This window comes from Aulonocara sp. 'chitande type north' Nkhata Bay, linkage group LG8, assembly GCF_057382095.1.
Source record: "Aulonocara sp. 'chitande type north' Nkhata Bay isolate Kocher_YH1m ecotype deep benthic linkage group LG8, A_spYH_male_GT1.1, whole genome shotgun sequence".
NCBI lineage: Eukaryota > Metazoa > Chordata > Actinopteri > Cichliformes > Cichlidae > Aulonocara > Aulonocara sp. 'chitande type north' Nkhata Bay.
Window position 1 is genome coordinate 1,225,911 of NC_141351.1, and position 20,718 is coordinate 1,246,628.

General features: G+C 40.8%; 1 protein-coding gene across 1 annotated transcript in view; it reads right to left on the reverse strand.

Moving 5' to 3' along the window:
- dnah9 (dynein, axonemal, heavy chain 9) overlaps positions 1 to 20,718 on the reverse strand; it is a 179,360-nt gene that overhangs the window by 140,225 nt on the left and 18,417 nt on the right. Inside the window, exons 15-30 of the mRNA XM_086304951.1 lie at positions 14,393 to 14,634; positions 14,076 to 14,211; positions 11,315 to 11,511; positions 10,977 to 11,239; positions 10,641 to 10,802; positions 9,877 to 10,099; positions 9,490 to 9,656; positions 7,395 to 7,538; positions 7,068 to 7,227; positions 5,484 to 5,639; positions 3,962 to 4,094; positions 3,593 to 3,870; positions 3,096 to 3,226; positions 2,865 to 2,991; positions 2,283 to 2,435; positions 1,761 to 1,886 (exon numbers count right to left, since the gene is read on the reverse strand). Coding sequence (XP_086161077.1) covers positions 1,761 to 1,886; positions 2,283 to 2,435; positions 2,865 to 2,991; positions 3,096 to 3,226; positions 3,593 to 3,870; positions 3,962 to 4,094; positions 5,484 to 5,639; positions 7,068 to 7,227; positions 7,395 to 7,538; positions 9,490 to 9,656; positions 9,877 to 10,099; positions 10,641 to 10,802; positions 10,977 to 11,239; positions 11,315 to 11,511; positions 14,076 to 14,211; positions 14,393 to 14,634 — 2,798 coding nt within the window. The remainder of the gene's footprint in view (positions 1 to 1,760; positions 1,887 to 2,282; positions 2,436 to 2,864; positions 2,992 to 3,095; positions 3,227 to 3,592; positions 3,871 to 3,961; positions 4,095 to 5,483; positions 5,640 to 7,067; positions 7,228 to 7,394; positions 7,539 to 9,489; positions 9,657 to 9,876; positions 10,100 to 10,640; positions 10,803 to 10,976; positions 11,240 to 11,314; positions 11,512 to 14,075; positions 14,212 to 14,392; positions 14,635 to 20,718) is intronic.

Here is a 20,718-nt window from a genome sequence, read left to right on the forward strand (position 1 = left end):
TTTAATTGCTATTCTCTGTAGATTTGGTACCACCACCCAGTTTGAGGGGCAGTTAAGGTTGTTTATGAAGCATATTTGTGAACGCCCTCAAAGTCAGATGTGGAAACCCCGGGTTGGCCTCATCGAATTCATGTCTCAGTTCATAACCATCTTTGCGGACTGCTTAGCAACACTGCTGATGTTAGAGTAAGTGAAGCCAGATAACAGAATATCCCAGAAATGTGGAATTTGCTTCATATAACAGGACTCAATTAAAAATAACAAATAAAAGAAATTATCATGTGAACAATAATCAGACTAAGGCTGTGATGATGATATCTAGGATCGAAGATTACCAAAGTTATTGACAATAACTAATCAATGATGCATTCAATTAATATGATCATTTTTATGAGATTCATAAAAAATTAATCTACATTGCTGTAGTTTCAATTCATCTCTCTGCATATAACTGAGACCTATGACATAGATAAATGTCATAGGTGTCTAGGCATGTATGTGTATGAGTTACACACTTATAGCACTGCTGTGCATGTTGAACTTCCCAGCATTAGTATAATCAAAACAATGAGCAGATCATCCAACCCTAAATCAGACCAAGTGAAAAGAGGTAGGAAGTGACCACTCTAACTTCCATCTGTAGCCACACATGAATCAGTGATACCTGGTATGTAGCATTTTCAGGTAAGAATAAGTGGTCCATTATCACAGTCACACATTGGCTATGTAAAGGATTTTTAAGCTTGTGAAAGTAACTATGAGAGGCCCAGACAGGAATTTGGTACCAGTCCAAATAATAGATGTCAGCAGTTAAATCTGTGAAAACATATTTGTCCCCTTTTCAATTTCTGTTTTTTTTACTTGTATATTTCTCACTTACATGTTTCAGATCATCAAACAAATTTTACTTTTTAGAGAGATAACCAGATTAAATACATAACAAAACTACTAGTTTTTAAATTTCTCTAAGAACTGGGATGATGCAAGTAACCTAAAGTTTTCATTCCTAGCATTTCTTTTGATGTCTCACTATGAGAAATTGAGACTCTATAACCCATATACAGGTTCAGATTTGCTCTGAAGTGAGAAAAGGTGTTTTAATTATGTCTGTGTGGTAGCACAGGTGACTTAAGGGTGAGATGTTATGTCCGACGTGGTCACTGCAATCACTAGGCAATCAGGATTGGCAGAATGAGGATCCAGAGAATATTTATTCTCTGGGCTGAGAAGAAAAAAACAAACTTTCTGGAAGGTTTGCGTCCCATTACGATTGGTGTAAAACTAACACAGCATATTATAACAAGAACATCATACTACAATTCAAACATAGTGGAGGTAGTGTCACGGTCTGGGCCTGCTTTTCTGCTTCAGCGCTTGAACAACGTGGATGAGCAGCGTTATCCTTTGCAGGCGGTAGTGACGTCCCTTTTTCGGCTTCATCAGATTAGGGTTGTAGTGTGTAGGAATGGGGGTTGAGGGGTTATTTTCTCTTGCTTTGCTTGAGAGCACTTCCATGGCTTTGGGTTGGTTGTAAGTCCGAACTTAAATTCGATTGGGATGCTTTGGCATGATCTTAAAACAGGTCTTTCATGTCTGGAAACCTTCCAGTGAGGCTGAATTGAAACAATTCTGCAAAGAATAGTGGGGCATTCATCCACAATGATCTGAGAGACTTGAAAAATTTGAAAGCTTGAGTTACAGAACACAGGAAGGGGGAAAATATTTTTCACAGCATCATACATCAAACCAAACCTATTTACCTGAGCTGAATAGTCAAACAGCCACTGCTCCCTAGGCTTTTCCTCATAGGCTATTACTGCCTCGGTCATCTCGTGGCGAACTGTGGAGCGCATGGTGTCGAGCACCCGGTTTAACCACATCTCCACCTTACAGAGAAAACACAAAAACAGGCAAATCCCTGAATACAAAAACCAAAAAAATATTGCAATGTGTGTCACATGAGCGCCGATGTACTCTCTTATCAGTGGACCCTAATGAGGCCATTAATAAGCATTAAAGTGGAAGTGGAGTCAGGCAAACACTACGGGATATAATGGAAAATGAATGAATTGATGAGCTTTAAATGCAAAACCTCCAGGGGCAAAACAGATTCTTTCTATATATATTTTTTTAAATGTGTGTGTGTGTGTGTATTTCCTATCATTACAGAGGACTGGTTCGAAAAATTGTCAATGTCAGCAGTAAGTCACAAAGATAAACACCATTAACGTCTTCAGCATTTGGATCCATCTAGAAATGGTGATATCCAAGGCTCTTTTTACCTGTCCACTGCAGTCACAGGACTGATTGAAAGGGACATACTCTTCCTCCTTGCTGTACATGCCTTGACCAATCTTCGAAGGATTCCCCTCTCCATCGGTTTCAAATCGCATCTTAGCCATGTTGTCAAACAGCTTGGACAGATGCTTCTGGACCTGAGCAAACGCACAGCTCGGGATCAATTTACACTCACGGTTTGAAACGTTACAGTGTTGCTTTTCAGGACCAGTGTTCTGCTACACCTCTGCTAGCTTCTGATGAAAGAGATTTTGATGGCGAGTTGTTTTTAACAGTTATTTATTTTTCTGAGGACAAAAAAAACCCAGTGCACTCATGATGGAGGTTGGAGTAACATACAAAACTATAAGCACCATTGCCCCTGTGTGGGCACTAAATGTACTACAAAATTCAGCAGCAGTGAGTCAAAAGCCTAATGACACGATGGAGCATAGTTTTAGAAAACTGTTAGTAAAGTAAATTGTAGAAAGAGCTGAAAACGTTAGTACTGTTTTTTTCTCATCTGTGTGAACAGACTGAAGCATTAAATTCACTGCCATCCCTTGGGCATAAATTTGTGAAGCCACCTGGTGTGGGTTGGTCCCATTAGACAGGATGTCCAGCAGATCAGCTGAAGAGATGAAGTAAAATCTGGGAAAGGCCAGACGCTTGGTGTCCAGGTATTCTGCCAGAGCCTTTTCACACAGAGAAAGCCTGTAGAAATAGCACAGCACATGCAGAGTCAGTATGTGTGTGTGTGTTTGTGTGAGACGTATGGGGAAGAAACAGAGAACCGCTGATCTTGGCTGAACTTTCACCTGCTCTGGATGTCCTCCAGTTTACGAAACAGGCCTGGTTTGTTGGTGGCCTCCACTACGTTGGGCGTCTCGTGCATAGCGTTTGCCAGCTCTTTGAAATCGGCATCAATCCCCTCAAAGCGCCTGGAGTCCTGCAGAGGATTTCATGAGGGAGCCCGGCAGGCGTTGATTCCCACAAGAAAGAGGGAGAATCAGAGGTTTAATAGCAAACATCTGGGCTTAAGCACAGCCTGAACATCACGGGAGCAATTAAAAAGTTGTGTAATCTCAGCTCTTAAACTAAGTAAGGCTAATTAATGGATTCTTAATTAACAGCTATTACAGTTATGCTGCCTAGGTTCATATGGCAACAACTGGGGCGCAGGTTGAGGCTTGCATGTATATAAGCTTGACACTGACGGATACCTGAAATATATAACTGTATGAACTGTGTGTGTGTGCGTGTGTGTGTGTGTGTGTGTGTGTGTGTGTGTGTATGTATGTGTTTGGTGTGTAACCTCAGGCAGCTGTGAGCGAATGTCCTCAGAGCCAAGGAAGATGCTTTCCAGGTGACTCCAAGTCCGCTGAACCACAAACCAGATGGAGATGACGGAGTCGACCACAGATAGCTTGCTTTGCCATGAAGATACTTCATCCAGGAAGTGTGCGATATACTTGGATGACATAAGGTTCTGCAGCTGGACCTGGTTGTCTTCCAGCGTCTCAATCAGCTCCTCATTTGCACGGAGCAGAGGGAGCTTGGTCCTGTGGTGGGGCTCATACTGGAATTGCATACCTGCAATAAAGTCCATCAGAACATCATAAGCAGGTAAAAAAAAAAACAATTAAAATTCACTGTTAGAAGTTAAAAATTCATGTTTCTGTACCTGTCCATGTGGAGTTGAGCTCAGACAGGACTTTCTCCATCCCCATCTCTTTAACAGCCTTGTCTACGATCCCTCTCACCTCGTCTTCAAAGCAGTGCAGGTTGAGCTGCAGCAGATCAGCCAGAGTGGTCTCCTGCTCACAGACAGCCATGTCACTGCTTATGTCACAATACCCAGAACTCAAATCTGGTGATATTAAAGTCATAGTAACAGTGAATACTAGCTAGTTTCAGAGTAACATGGACATACATATTTATCAAAAGCAGACATCCATTTTTTTATAATGAACAAGGGTTAACTGCACAAACTCTGTCACCTACAAGTAGACATGTATGTTACCTGTAAGCAAAGGTTACTTAGTTACTCACAGACTATAATGTTGACCTCTTATCACCCACAGCCTTTTTTAGTCTCACTGACCACTAAAAATCACTTTAGACCTATTTAAAGGACTGCATCTAACTCACAGCCACAGCTCATTTAGAATCACAAATTAAATTAACATGCTTTTGGATCGGACACTGGAGTACCCGAAGGAAACACTGGGAAACCACAGTGAGAACATGGAAACTCCACACAGAAAGGCCCCATTTAAGGTTTAAAACAGGAAGCTCCGTGCTGAGTGCCGAGCCTAGCCACTGTACAACAGAGCCACGGACCAGGAACTGAGCTGCCCGCAGTTCTTTTGTCAGCAGTACCTCAAGAATAGCTGCTAGAATTTTCTTTAAAAAAAGTGAAGAAAATGTTAGTTTTGCTTCGGTAGTATTCGTTGGCTTCTTGCTGCTCGTGCTGCTCATGGAGGATTATGTCATAGTTATGATAGGTTATTCTATCTAATATTGCAGGGTCTTTATCTTTCAATATAAAGGGTATTGAGGTGACTGTTGCTCTAAAATCATACTATACAATTAAATCTGGATTAATTTATTAAATAAGTAATAGTATGAAAAAACAAATGAGATGGCACATTTGGTCAGTTTTTAATATGTGACAGATGACACTGACAAATGTTTATGCAAAAAAAAAAGTGTTTCATTTAAAAAAGTGCAGGGATAAAAGTGCAGGTGCAGTGGTGATGCTGCTGATGCTACTTTGTCAGAATAGATTAGCAGCTGTAGACCATCTCTGATGGTAGTCGAGCAAATCCCTGCTGTAGCCAGCTGAATGTGTATGAGAGAGGAATCTGTCAGAGCCTTACAAAGCTAGCGCTATATAAATCTATATATTAAAAAAAGATCAAAGCAGATCAGTTAGCCTCTGTGATACATTTTTGTACAGACTTAAAAGCTGTAAAAACCTATCATCTTAACTTCTGCAGCACAAACTACCCCAAAGAGGAGCTGAAAAATGAATTTGCTTATGTGTGTAAGAACCCCCTTTTGAACCTCCATTAAAATATTACCACATCTGCTTGGACCTGAATAAAAAAAATACTGCAGCTAGTGTGATAATAATGTTAAAATACTCTAAATGAAACTCCACAACATGTTGGGTTTTTTAAAAATTAGAATAAGCTGTAAACCTGGTCCATGGTGAAGCGGACTCCAGTAGCGGCCATTAACTGATGCCAATGTCTGGATCGTATGGCTGGATTCTGGAGCTCTGCCACAGCCCGGAGGGAGGTGAGGAGGTTCCTCACCCTGCTCTCCAACCCTGTGAAGGCCTCCCACGCTCTAACCTGCCACACACAAGGCCACATGTTTAGGACAGAGGAAAGCAGCTTTAAACAGCAGTTCAGGATTTATTCTGAATTGTACTTTTTTTACTTTGAGCAAGACATTGAAATCCTTAAATGCCTGATTTCACTCCATTCTTTATTGCTGCTTTATATTCCTGTGGGCCTAATGTACAAATTTACATTAACAGTATTATTATTTACTGTGTCCTTACAGTATTATGCTAAAGAAAACTCTATGGACATGGATACAACAGCACTGTAAGTATATATTCAATTGCTACGTACAACACATCTATATATTTCCTGTGGAGATCTTAAATTATCTGTAGGTGTGAATGTGAGGATGAATGTGTTGGCCAAGTTTATAATGTGTTACTGACTGATGATCGGTGCTAGAAGAACCGCAACTCCCGCTCTTTGTTAGCTGGGATAGGCTCCTGCCCCCCGCAACTGTTATTTGAATGACTGGTTAAGGAAAGAGATGAATGGATGAACACGGCATCTGCTGTGACATTACCACAGCCTGAGGATTTCTTACTACTGCATCTTCATATTAAAAGCACCCACCAATCCAAAGTCCACTTTCATTAGGAAATAGTTACAAGAAATACAATGCAAGACGACAGAATGTCTGAGGCAGTCAGAACAAGACAATGCTATTGACTGGACCTGATACCACAGGTTATACCCAGGGGTAAGCTACACCAAGTCTGTATGGTTTACACACATATCTGTAACTCAGTCACCTAATTCATCTCAAAGTTTCTCACTTCGATCCTCAACGTGTTGGTTGGCAGCTCTGAACACCACATCCAGAACACCTTGGATTTTGTTTTTGAAAAGTGAGAGTATGATGTTCAACTTGTGCTCCAGTCACTGAGGCAGTTTGTAAGAGATTACAGGATGACCCCAGCCTCAGCAACGGGATCACTCTCAGCACCGACCAATGTGTCTGCTATTGGATCTGTGTCGTCATTCCACATATTTCACATACAACGGTCAGTTTGATCCATTGTGGCCAACTTATACATGGAAGAACTGGAAAAGAGGGCTCTGTTATCCTACCCTGGAACACCACCAAGTCATTGGTTCAAGCATATGGATTACACCCGGTGAAAATCAAATCTCAGGACATACCACGCTGGTTTGAGCAGGGAGTCAGAGCGATATGTTAGATGAAGAGCTGAACTTGTCAGTAAGGTCACCAAATGTTTCACTGCTGTTTGCAGCATCATGCTGTGTGAGGTGGAAAATTTGATCACAGTTGAGCACTGAAAAAATTCTGTTTATTAAATACAAGGCTTAAATTAGTATGTGAAGTATGCAAAGATTGTTTCCAATTCAGCATCAGTAAAATTCCCATATTGGATGTTTGAAAAAGAGATTTTGTGGATCATAAGTATTTTGACTTCACGTCTCTCCTCTCACCTCTTTATCCAAAATGCGAATCTCTTTGGAAAAACGTTTACATTCCAGTTCCATGTCCTCCACGTTGATCTCTCTCCAGGAAGTTGTCCTCCATGCTGTCATGGTGGATTCCACCATGGTGATCATGTCCCACAGCTCCTTCAAGAGAACCACCTCATGCCTTGAGAATGAAACAGAGCACAAAGTTGATTAATCTAACATGAAACAGCTCAGATACTGAATGCAAGAGAGCATCTATGTTAAATTAACGACTCTAAATTAGTTTTAAATGTATCAGTGTCTTGTGATGTTTGTTTATTTTTTTCTTATTCCATCGTTGGGCTTTACCTGCATTGTCGGAGCTGTCTGTACTCTGACACAGTGACCTCAAACAGGCTGGCAGACTCCACCAGAGAGGCCATAATTGCCTCCCGTTCCTGGATCTGCCGGTGGAATGCATCCAACATCTGGTAGGGGCTTTCACTTTCAAACCTGGACAAATGCATGAACGCACACAGGCACCCATCAAAACACACACACACAAACATTTGTACAAACTCAGTATAAATCACGCCGTGTTTAGGTAATGAAAGGCTCCAGTTTTCGCCAAACTCATCTTTTACCCTCTGCAGGATAACCAGAGGAGAGTCCCAGTGCTGTGACAGTTAACAATGACTTCCATGACATTAATGGGAAAATAATCACCAGGTTATTAAGAGACCAATTACACACATAAGTAATCTGACAATTATACATTATGACGAAGCATCTCCACCTATGAATTAATTATCATTATGTTAGGATTCAATTAGCCTTGTCGGATGTGAGAGCCTCGAGATAACGCTTCTCTATTATCTAGTCAGAAGGTTAGGAAGGTGACATTCTTAAACATTCAAAGGTCCTCCCTCAACTTCATCACCAAAGGAAAGTTAAACAGGAAATGTTCTGGAAAACTCTAATGAGATGGCACATTATACTTCAACATCCCCTTATTTAGCACTAGCAGAAGCAGACAATAGAGTAATAATTGGAAGAAATAAGCTCATCTGTCATCTTTGTGCCTTCAGTTACATTAGATTCTACATAAAATAAATAGTAGTGCACAACAGTATTTTAAGAGAATATCCACTTTTTTCTCATAAATAAATAAATCTGGGAAATTGTAACAACTCTGTAACTTGGGTTAATGCGTGAACACAAATCCTTTTCAGTATCTAACTAGCATTAGCTTGTTAGCAGGCCGCAATTAGCTGTTAAACTACCATTAGCTTGTCAGCTGACTCAACTAAGAGAACTCAGCTACTGTCATGACTGAGACATGATGAGTTTCACCCCTACCCAACAGCTATAGCTATGGCTATCAGCCCTGCCAAAAGGTCAGAACCGAAGGCCAACTCTAATTCTGCATTGCAAGGTCTGCAACTGCAGACTTCTGCTAATCACTGGCACATTTGCTGGCAAAGTGGCACTAAAACAGACTCTCAAACACTCCCACAATACGCTCAGCAAGCCAAAGCAGAAAACCAGTTTGGCAAACATTCCTTTGCAGCAGCTGCCATAAGGAACCAGGAACATCAATCTCTGGTGTTAAGTTTTACAAGGGGGGCATCTCTGGTCCCAAGGAAGGCTCAAAAGGTCTGTCATGAACACACATGCTCTATCATAGACAAACATGGTGTTTTTGGAGCTTTAGTCACCCAATGCAACTCCAGTAGTCAAACATTTTGTCCAAAGAACCAGAGATTACAAGTAACCCAGAGTGTTACATTGTCCTTTTAATGTAACTTTAATGTATCTTTAGCAATATAAATATGAACACATTGACAATAATGGCAGGATAATATGTAATAAATGTAATTGTAATATTAAAATTTCAGCAAAGTTGTTATGTATCTTTTGTTTGTTTTTTAACCGATAGAGGAGATTCACAGCCGCTGCAGCGAGACAACTGAACTGACCCCAGATCCAATGGGATTCTGGATACTTTATTTGAGCTTGACTGCATTCCTGTAATACTACCCTTGATCCTATAGGGGCTTGTGTTAAAAAACTCAAGCATGGCAAAAAAAATCTGAAAGGGATGAGGAACCCAGGTTTGAAAAAACAACACTGTAACTGCAGGATTGTGTACTACTTTTCTCTCTGTATTCCACCTCCAGAAAGATATCTATGTTCAGGAAAATTACGGCGTTGCTTGCATACAGAAAAATGTCCAAGCTCTAGCGTACATAAAATTGTAACACTTTGTTTGCTGCTAAAGCAAGCTACATCAGAATACAAATATAATTTCAACGTTTTTTGGTTTTGTTTTTTGTGAAATTGCTAAGCTCAATCTTTCTCTTTCAAGTAAGTTTTAAGCATGCGAAACACTTTGACATTTCTTCATGTGTGATTAGACACATTATTTCTAATCACCATGTTATACACAGCAGAGATTCTCTACCTGAAGAGCTTGCTTTTGCGAAAGTGCTCCCTGAATGTGTGTTGCTCAACATCAAAAGCAGCACACTTTCGACGAAGACCGGACACCTCGACAGCCTGCAGTGGTGCCACCTGCTGCTTGACCAACACTGCCTGCTTTTTCACATTGTCCCACTTGTCTGGCAGCTCCTGCAGACAGACAGACAGATGCAGAGATAGATACAGAGAGGGGGAGAAAAGCGAGGAGGGCAGGATTGACAGATGATGGATTGCCAGGAGGAAGTGCATGAAACAGAGATTTAAAAAAGCAAAGAAAAAGGAAGAAAAATTGCTCTGTCTCAGTTGGAAGAAACAGACTAAACAATCTGGGCTTGAAAATAATAGGAGATGACTGAACATCGCTCCTTACCTCTAACTGTTTGTAAACCACATCGGGCAGCTCCTGCTCATACTCCTTCAGAAGAGCGATGGTTTGCTGCAGAGGCTCAAACATGGTGTCTGTAGTATTTTGTCTTTCCTTAACAGCCAGCAGGTTACCCATGACCTCCACCAGGCCATCGTAATCACCCTCCTCCACCTGCTGGCTCAACCCAGCCTGAACCACTGTGATAAACTTCTCCAAGTCTAACAGACTGGAGACAGGACAGGGGAACAGGATTTTAATGAGCCACCAGTTTCAAACATCAGCATTTCTATTTTAATTTACACTAATATCTATCTTATCTTGAGCCATAAGCTAGTAAAACAAGTCCTGTAATATTAGCCTGTCTACCTGGATTGGACACAGTTGCATTTTATCATATTTATTGAAAATGCTCATTTGGGAGCACGGTGGCGCTGTTGTTTGCACTGTTGCCTCACAGCAAGAAGGTCCTGGGTTCGACTTCACCACATGGGGCCTAGTTTTGAGGAGTTTTCATGTTCTCCTTGTGTTTGTGTGGGTTCTCTCCGGGTACTCCAGCTTCCACCCACAGTCCAGACATACAGTTAGTGGCACTGGCTATCTGTCTCTCTGTGTTAGCCATGTGAAACACTAGTCACCTGTGCAGGGTGTACCCTGCCTCTCACCCTACGGTAGCTGGGATAGTCTCCAGGCTTCCCCTGATAAGGATAAGTGGAAGAGAATGGATGGAAGCTAAAATTGTAACTTTTTTCGTTGTTTGGGTGCCATACCTGTTGGTAACAAGGTCAACGAGGTGCTGTTTGAACATGTAGCTCCACTTTTTGATTATGTTGAGCAAAGCACTCTTCATGCTACGGCCATCCACCCTCATCCACCTGTGGAACACATGCACCGGCTCCAGAGCCTGCACCTCTTCATATATCTTCTCATAACTACAGGACAAAGACAAACCGATGGCAGTTTAGCAAAAACAAGCTATTACGTTTATGCTCAACTGAAAACAAAACCTTAATCCAAATTTTAGATGAATTGCTTTAAGATATGACTTAAAAATGTCCTCAGATGAAAATTCAACATACACCACTTTCCTCTTGAGTAATGCCTACCTGTTAACCTGCTCTCTAAAGTTTCCCAGACTTGGTGGACTCTCAGAGACACTATTGTCAGGATAAATCTCCATCTCCTGGTTGGTGAGAATCTGGCCGTACAAAAGGAACTGACGCATGAACTCCTTCCTGTCTTCCACATACAGGTAGCTGTAACGCTCCAGAGAGTTGCGAAACTCGCAGCACGTTGCCATGGCCGCCTGGATCCGCTCCATGATGAGATTACGCATGTCTGCCAGGTCAGCCATGTCCTCCATGTCAGTCTGAGTGAAAAATGTCCAGATTAAATCTTAATGTGACCAGCTACATGCGTTGGAGTTGCATGAAACTAGTTGTACCTGGTAGTTTGGAAAGGGGCTATGCTGGGCGAGGCGTGGCACCAGTGAAGAAATTCCAAACACATCATTGATGAGGCCTTCCACCAGCTCAAACAAACTTTCTCTAGTCCCAACCTCCAGAGAGGGAGTGAACACCATGTCAGGAACCCTCAGATCCAGCTGAGCCTCAAACAGGGGGGCAATGACAGCTCTTTGGTCTGAAGTGAAAGGAAATGCAACAGACATTTTATGATTTGAATAAGTGTTAAGATGCTACTTGTGAGCACAGTTTTATAGCTCTACCTGGTGCAGAACACTGCCACTTGAGATGTTATTATAAAAGCTCCGTGTTGATCCATTTATTGGCTCCTTGTAAGGTTTTTACAGATACATTTTACACTTCCCCTGTTTGGAATTATTCCAAAACATATCACACACTTCATGACTCTGTATGTGGTCGTGCCTCCTAGCAGATTGGGCTCTCGTGGATTTTTCAGGCTGTTTTTTTCTTGCCGTTTGAGTTAATAAATACTCAACCTTTGAAAATCAGAGTTGGCCCAATCTTTTAAATCAAATAATATAAAATTAACATTATCCTTTATATGAATACTTTTACATTTTTATGGCCTCTAATTTTATAATCCAGTTGGATGTTTTTAAGGATGTTTTTACTTTTTCATTTGAATTGGTTTTGATTTATTGTTTGTGTTTTGCACTTTGTATGTTTGTGTTTCAGTTTATTATGGAATTATAAAAGAGACTGCACTGTGAACATTACCTACCATATAAAACTTCCTCCAAGGTTTAAATGTGACTTCTGTTCTTTGGTCAAATAAAAAACTGAAACCTAAATGAGAGTTAACCTAACCGGCTTATTCCTTATTACTATTTATTCAAGCTTAGGTTTAAAATAAGTTTACTGTATATTAATGGAAGAAACGAACACTTGACCATCACAGTATAACACATCCATGAATGCTTATGCAAGAAGGATTGGTGTGTCTCCCAGCACAGTCTCAACAGTGTGGAGAAGATCTCAGAACATGGGCATCAACCTAGCAGCAGTGCCAGCATGTGCTTCCTTGTGCAAGGATGAACAGGAGGCGCACTGGCAGAGCCTTGCAAAACTTATAACGGGCTCCTCATTTGCACGTTTCAGACCAAAGTGTCAGAAACTGAGTCCATGATGTTGGCATGAGGGCTCAACATCCCAACGTGTGACCTGGTATTCACCAGATAACAGGAGTACTGAACTCTTCATAGATGATGTTGCGCGCCACATAACATTTGCCACAACCTCTATACACATCTGTCACGTGTACTTTGTGTACAACTATTCCTTAAGTCTACTGGTTCTAAACAGTAAACCTATATAATCATTCAAAATGTTTCGACATTCAAAGAGCTTTGATATTTTGAAATATGCCTGCCAGCCTTTTTTGCTACTTATCCATGTCCAGGTCACAAGGGTAGCAGTCTAAGCACAGACTCTATTACGCAGCTCTATTCAGAGTCCTTCATGCTATCGCTAAGGGCCACCGGCTTCGAGGAAGCTCATTTCTGATGCTTGTGTCCGTGACCTCATTCTTTCAGTAGTAACTACTCAGAACTGATTCCAGTTTCAAGACTGGATCCAGAATGAAATGTTTAGATGTATTTAGTGTTGTGTGGTATTTTTCAGATTATAAGTCTCAGAAATCCAGAACAATAATAATACTATAACTCGTTCAAATGTTGTTGTTAAGCAACATTTGGCGGTTACATGGACATACTCAATAAACACATGCACTGCCTTTTTAGACTAAGGACATTCAACATATATTATAATATCATTTTAGTTTTGTGGTTTAGCTTTTTTCTAAAGTTCAGTTTATTTGTAATTAATTACAATATAATGAAAACAGAAAATCAGAATCAACAACTACCATTCGCTCCTGATACATGTTGATGTTCATATTTAAGTGAATGAGATTTGACACTGGGTTCTTATTAGCGTTCTAATTCAGTGCTTAATTTTAAAAGGACCTAATCAAGTTGAAAGGACTGAGCCTCCTCAACTGCCCCCTCATCACTGATATTTCCATGTGAATTTGTCACTATAAGCTTTTCATTTGATCAGCTTATGATGTAAAATTTGGGATTAGTGCTGCTTTAAAACTCTCGCTCTGCTTTTCCTTTTATTTTAATGGACACTTGTGGTTCTTACATTAAACAAGACACTGCATTAAGGAAAGAACAGCTAAATTCCAGAGCTTTTAGATGCTGGACCTACTGTTATCGTAGCTACCCCTGGGTCACATCATTTATTAAAGAGTTTAAGAGTTTTTGAAGCCAAACAAGGAGAGGGAAAGGAAAAGACGAAGAAGCGGAACAAGGAGTAGAAGGTTTGGTCACAGTAGCATTCTGGCAGCAATCCATCACATATTGAACCACATCCCAGTCCATCTAAACTGGCTGACAAAACTCATGCCAGCTAACAAGTCCAGAATTATTTTATGTCCACAGCCAATAGAGGCGGACACCCAATTGACATCAAAAACCCCGAGGACGTGTTGCTAAGAAGCTGTCCAATTCAGTGCTGGCTGAAGGGTGCTGTTGGATCAGAGTACTGAGAAGCGCTGCATTTTTTTCATATTAATTTCAGGATTGCCAGCAACATTCTGGCTTTGAGACAGCAAGTAGTAACACCATCAACATGACTGAGGCACAACAAACAGTAAATAAGTACTTATTTTATGTTTTCTTCCTTATTTAGAGTATTATTTGTTCATGAAAATCATACCAGTGTTATCGAGGAAAAACCTGAGAGAGCACTCAATGCTGTTGAAGAAGCCATCTATGATCGTGTCATCAATGTACTCCACATAGGCCTTCCACTCCTCAGAGGACGGCTCAGCCTTTAACAGCGCCCGATTGCACTAAGAGACATAACAGAGTGTGACACTCATAATGAATCACCATCTTTACTGCATTTGAAAAGTCCTGCAGAAATGAAGTTCAAATCCGAAATTGCTGACTCCATTATAACTGCTTAAAATGATGAAATGTGAGTGAAACTTAAAGCCCATCTGACATTTCACATAACAATGAGCAAAGCACCTTAACTAGGAAGTGGATTTTTTCCCCGGAAGACCGAATCAGACTGTAAAATCTGTCGAGCCTCTCAGTCCTGTCCTCCAAACTGAGCAGAGCGTCTTTTTTCCCCTCCTTCCTGTCAAATATGGGGGTGGACCAGGACCTCATGCAGCTCAGAATCTCCTCTACGTTGTCTTTGGCCCTCTGGAGCCGACTTTCCAGGTCACACACCAGGTCTCGTGCCTCCTGGATATACTCCCAAACACCTGAAAGAGGTTAAAAGGTCAAATAGGTTAAAAAAAATGTTTCAATATCATTCTTTGATGTTTTGAAATAAATTTCAAAACATCAAAAAATTTGCTGATTCCAGGATGTAGAGACACAACACAGGGATATGCAAAAATCTGGGATTTTTTCTATTTTTAAGATATTTTTAACCATGAGCTACTACATGAGATACTCACATAAGAATTAATACCAACAAAATTAGCAGTGGTTTAGAGAGTCGTCTGCAACAGTAACAGACCGGCACACAGCCCTTACAAGCACATGAGAATTTTGAGATTTCACTAAAGCTCCAGTTTCAACAGCTTTTCAGCATTAAACTGGTTGGTGCTGTTTAATTAGCAGCAATTACCTGACAGCTGCATGAACCACATTTACATTATCATTAAGGTAGCAGTAATAATAAGCAGTGGGCTTCTCTACTTACATTGCTTCCTCCACAGCCCACATCTAGATATGCAGCAGAAAACTGATGGACAGGTGGATGGATGGATAAATCAAGCCTAAAGTTGAGGCTGTATTAAAATATCTGCACTAAGGCACAGGTATAATCAGCATATGATTTTCCCTGCTGATTGACAGGGAGCTCCCAGCTGTGGGTGTCTTAAAAAGGTTTGACAGAATCTAAGCTCCAAACCACACTATCATATTTTGCCAATATTTAACAAAATACACATTCAGTGTCTGTAAAAGTCTGTAAATATACTGAAAATGAAAACTGAAGTTCAAAGGTTGTATGATTTTTATGATCCTTTGGTTGAACACAGATACAAAAGGTTTTCTTACAAACATGACTTTGTCCAGCTAAAACAATACAGAGTTTGATATAAAGAAAAACTTACCGATGCCCCCCAAAGAGATTTTAGCGAGCTCCACAAGAGAAAGTCTTCTTTCTAATGTCATAATGAGACTATTTTCTAATATTAACTATTTTTTTAAACTTGGAATTTCCTTACTAAAGTGCAAAATACATCTTGTTTATTCAAACTTCTGTCATAACTGTCTCATTGTCTTTACTGTATGCAGTGATCAGGCTTAGTACAACTACTCCTAATACTGCTCTGAGCCAAAGAAAATGTACAAGGATACAGAAGGAATTGTGGGCCACCACAGACAGTTACGGGTCCATATATTACCTGCTTTCACTAAAGTCTAATCTAAGAAGTACTGCACACAGCTGTCCATACTCAGCTCACGACTGAATCTCATGACTTACTACACCACACCGTTGTGATTGCATTTTGTGATTTTGTGATTGTATACAGTTCTTCGATACCTTTTTCATCTAACAATCAGCCCCAAATGTATTCTGTGGCTTGATACAACAAGCCCTAGCATGCAGTCGGAGTCATAAATAACTAACTTCAAGACACAAGAATAAGGAGTCGTGCAACAGATGACATGGTCTAAACAGCTACATGAATAGAGACAAGACAGTGAGTTCTGTAAAATACTTACACCATCCCACCTGCCAAGTACCTTAAAAACTAAGGAACTGGTGCTGCTGTAAAGGCAATTTGTGCTCACAACAATTACAGTTAAATGTAAATATTTTTCTCTTCGCAGTGGGTTAACTTAATTGAAAAACAAATCTCACTGCATGAGGTTTGAAAGTATCCTTCCTTTATTTTCAGATCCTAAGGCCTTTGATAAGTACTGTATGTATACTCATTTTCTTTTTTAATTGATTTTTGTAGTTGCACTTCTGAATTAAGTATTACCTGAATGAAACTAGAGGCTCATTTTTAAGCTGACTTCTGCATTTAAAATAAACACTAATAAGGGTAACTAAATAACTTCAGCATTTCGTAGTTTTCTCTTTGTGGCTCTGTGGTTGCAAGAACATTTTAATGAGATTTTTAAAAACTGCACAACCTCTGCATGGCACAAAAGTGCATTTGACCTGTAAATAAATGCAGAAAAAGGCTTAACTTTTAACAAAAGTAGCCCTTCCTGCTTTTCAGGACATACAGTGTAAGGTTATATATCATCACATTCTTTAACTGTACGTCCCAAAGAATATGATTAAAAAAAGGTGCTGCTGTAAAATAATGAATTCACTTCGTGTCACCAACCATTTAATGACTGTCTTTCTTATCAGAGTTTGACCTGTTAGGTCTGCTATAATTAAGCAAGTCTGACAAATCTGTATGATTAATTTATCTTATTCAGTTTATATACATGTATTCAGGGAGCTAAAAGGAAGCCATTCGCTTAGACAGAGGAAATCTCATGTGCACGCTCTGTGCCCTCAAAATGCAGAAGCCAAAAGAAGCTCATGAAAGTTTCATAAGAACGAACAGGGAGTCACATTCATAGTGTCCTGGTTGTCAAAAATACTGCTATATTTCCTGAGAACTTACTGGCTTTTACCAGAATTATCAGTCAGGGAGAAACAATCACTTTTGAACTTTTAAAGAAAATATCCTTAGAGGAGCTTATTCTGTACATATGGATTTTTAAGAAGTTGTACTCAGTCATTTTAATAAGGCGGGGTTTGTTTTCTGTAAAATACAATTAAATGCCAACAGGACAGTTAGAACACATACATGCAATGCTCCAGTAGAGTAGAAAAGCACAATTTAAGGACAGTCCATTTTCCATTTATTTAAACTGGACTCTTTACTCTTTGCTGATGGTGTCTTTTTGAGCATCTATCTCAGATTATCAGACTAATATTACAGATGTGTGTAATACAAACCATTCAAGAGGCTTATGGTTCAGTTTTGGTGTTAATAATAATAATTCTGTTATTTAGCACTAAATGTGTCCTTCTTTTAGACTTCTATGGGCCAAACAGAGAATAAATCCTATTGTTGTCAGACTTGGGACAGTCACTTTATCACTTTTCAAAATGTATTCACACAGATACATTTGTCATTGAATAATCCTGCCTGGGTCAACCACACAGATGAAAAATGTAAGTCTCATGGTGTAAACATGAGTTTCGGGACCTATGCACACACACACACACACACACACACACACACACACACACACACACACACACACACACACACACACACACACACACACACACACACACACACAGATATTAACATAAGGCAGATAAGTGAATGTAGTGTATGGTCTGCAGAGGAATGGTGACTTTGTCCCCAAACACCTTCGAGTGCATTGGCTCGTACCATCAACAGTCCTCTCATTTGTGCTACATTCCTCAGGGAATCCCGAAGTCGAAGAAACTATCAACGAGCCTGCCTGCTCTGAGTCAGTCAAAGCTAATCAATGATTAAAAACCTCTCCTATTCTTATTTCATGCGCTTTTCAAAAAGCAAAGCCTCTCTGTTCACGTTGCGTGTCAGAGCACACGGCTCTGCTCTGGAAATGGCACAGAGGGCCATGATGGGAGGAATGAGGAAAGCATGTTTATCTCATCATCTGTCAATATTCATAGAAATGATAACTGCCTGATCACTCTGCATTGCTGTTTGTAATCATGCATCTACTGTAATACAGCAAACATTGAGTCAGGGTCATATTTTTAGGACACAAAATATTTCTGTTATTTTTGCTGTTTAATATATTCAGTTTGCAGTCCTGTGACTTACAGTCAGGACTTTCAGCTTTGGTTCACGGGGTTAAAAAACATTCATCGCTGCTATTTTAATATATTTAATTGGAAAATTCAATTTCATGAGTGTGTGTGTGTGTGTGTGTGTGTGTGTGTGTTCATAAAATTAGCAGGTAGAAAGCATAGAGATGATTCAGAGCGATTCAAGCGAAACTCTTTTGCTGCAAAAGTAAAGCAATTTCATTGTCATCGGTCTGAGCTGTGGGCAAATCAAGAGCACAGATACATAAAATGCCTGGCTATGCACAGAGGCACTAATGATTAGCCAGATATACTAAACATATAGCTCTTTACAAGACAAAATACCTGCCTCCCCTATGTTCCCTGTGTCTCCATGTCTGTGTCAGGTACTTATAAATAAGAATAAATAAATAAATAAATAAATAAATAAGAAATAAAACAGGTAAACCTATAGGTTTACCTGTTTTATTTCTTATTTATTTATATATTTCTTATTCATTATTATTATTATTTTGGTAGTGTCCTGTCTCTTGTGTTTTGTATTTAGTTTTCCTTTTAAATTTTTTTTAAAAAGCTCTGAGCACAAGATCCACAGAGTGGACCATCACCTCACTACCTGGATCCTGGACTACCTCACCGACCGACCACAGTATGTGAGGACTCAGGGCTGTGTGTCGGACAGGGTCGTCTGCAGTACGGGGGCCCCACAGGGAACGGTTCTGGCTCCGTTCCTCTTCACCATCTAAACTGCAGACTTCTCCCACAACTCCACCCAGTGCTTCCTGCAGAAGTTCTCTGATGACTCTGCAATAGTCGGCCTCATCACTGATGGGAACGACAAGGAGTACAGAGGACTGACCCAAGACTTTGTGGACTGGTGCCAGCAGAACTACCTCCAGATCAACACTAATAAAACCAAGGAGCTGGTGGTAGACTTCCGCAGGCACAAACAATCTCCACTGCAACCACTGAACATCCAGGGTATGGACATTGAGGCTGTAGACAGCTACAGGTACCTTGGTGTTCATCTGAACAACAAACCGGACTGGACTCATAATTCAGACTACAGGAAAGGACAGAGCAGGCTGTACCTGCTGCGGAGACTCAGGTCTTTTGGAGTGAAGGGCCCACTCCTGAAGACCTTCTATGACTCTGTGGTGGCCTCAGCCATCTTCTATGGTGTGGTCTGCTGGGGCGGCAACATCTCTGCCGGGGATAGGAAGAGACTGAACAGGCTGATCAGAAGCCAGCTCTGTTCTAGGATGCCCCCTGGACCCAGTGGAGGTGGTGAGTGACAGGAGGATGGTGGCTAAGCTGTCATCCCTGTTGGACAACATCTCCCACCCCATGCAGCAGACTGTGACAGCACTGAGCAGCTCCTTCAGTGGCTGCAGCAGCGCCCACGGTGTGGGATGGAGAGATTTCGCAGGTCTTTCCTCCCCGGTGCTGTCAGACTCCACAACAAAGACTTTTGCGGCTGTTCAAACACACACACAAACCCACACATGTGCAATAAGACTAAGTGCACTACTCCTTTCTGACAAAGTTATAACTTTTACACGTGGGACTGTGGGACTAATAAAGGTGATTTTATCTTATCTTTTTTTTTTTCTTCTTCTTTTTGCCTGTCCCGTTTGGCTCTTTTGCATCAGAATTGTTGTCTAAAGGCAAAGAAAGATGCCCAACGGATTTACTTTACCAAATTGACCATCCCAGCCTTGCCGTAATGGTCCATTTGATTCACCTTTTATTGTTTATTTTATTTTCACTTACTGAATATGGGACAGACTTGACTGGGGGAAAGAAGGGGAGAAAGAAAGAGGGAAAGAGAAACAGCTGAGAAGAGGGACGGGGGAGAAGGGCAAAAGACAAAAAGATTTTATCTTATCTTATCTTAGAGGCTGGGGTCTACCACACCAGATGATGACCCTGACAAAGGCCACAAGCTGAAACGCGTTGGTCAGTTAATAAAGTTGTTCCTCTTTACTTTTAAGTGTTGCTGGAGCCCCTGCATTGTGAGTTTCTCATCGTCTCCATGCACCTCGGAAGTAGGTGAAGTTGTGCCAGAAAATATTTGCTGCGGTCTATCACACCAGGCGAGACCCCAGGTGCAGGCTGTGTAAAGATGCCCTGGAGTCAATCCAGCACATAACAGCAGGGTGCAACATGCTACCAGGCAGGGCATACATGGAACGCCATAACCAAGTGGCCAGCATAATATACAAGAACATCTCTGTCGAGTATGGCCTGGAACTCCCGAGGTCAAAATAGAACACAATCCCCCCAGGATGGTTGAGAATGATGGAGCTAAAATTCTGTGGGACTTCCAGACACTGATGGACAAACTGGTGACCGGTTAACCTCCAATATAGTGGTGGTGGACAAACAGTGGATGATGGCCACAGTGATAGATGTTGATATATCAGGAAGAAGGAGTACGAGAACCTCAAGAAATACCAAAGGCTGAGAGAGGCACTCAGGAAGATGTAGAGGGTGAAGGCAAAACTTCTTT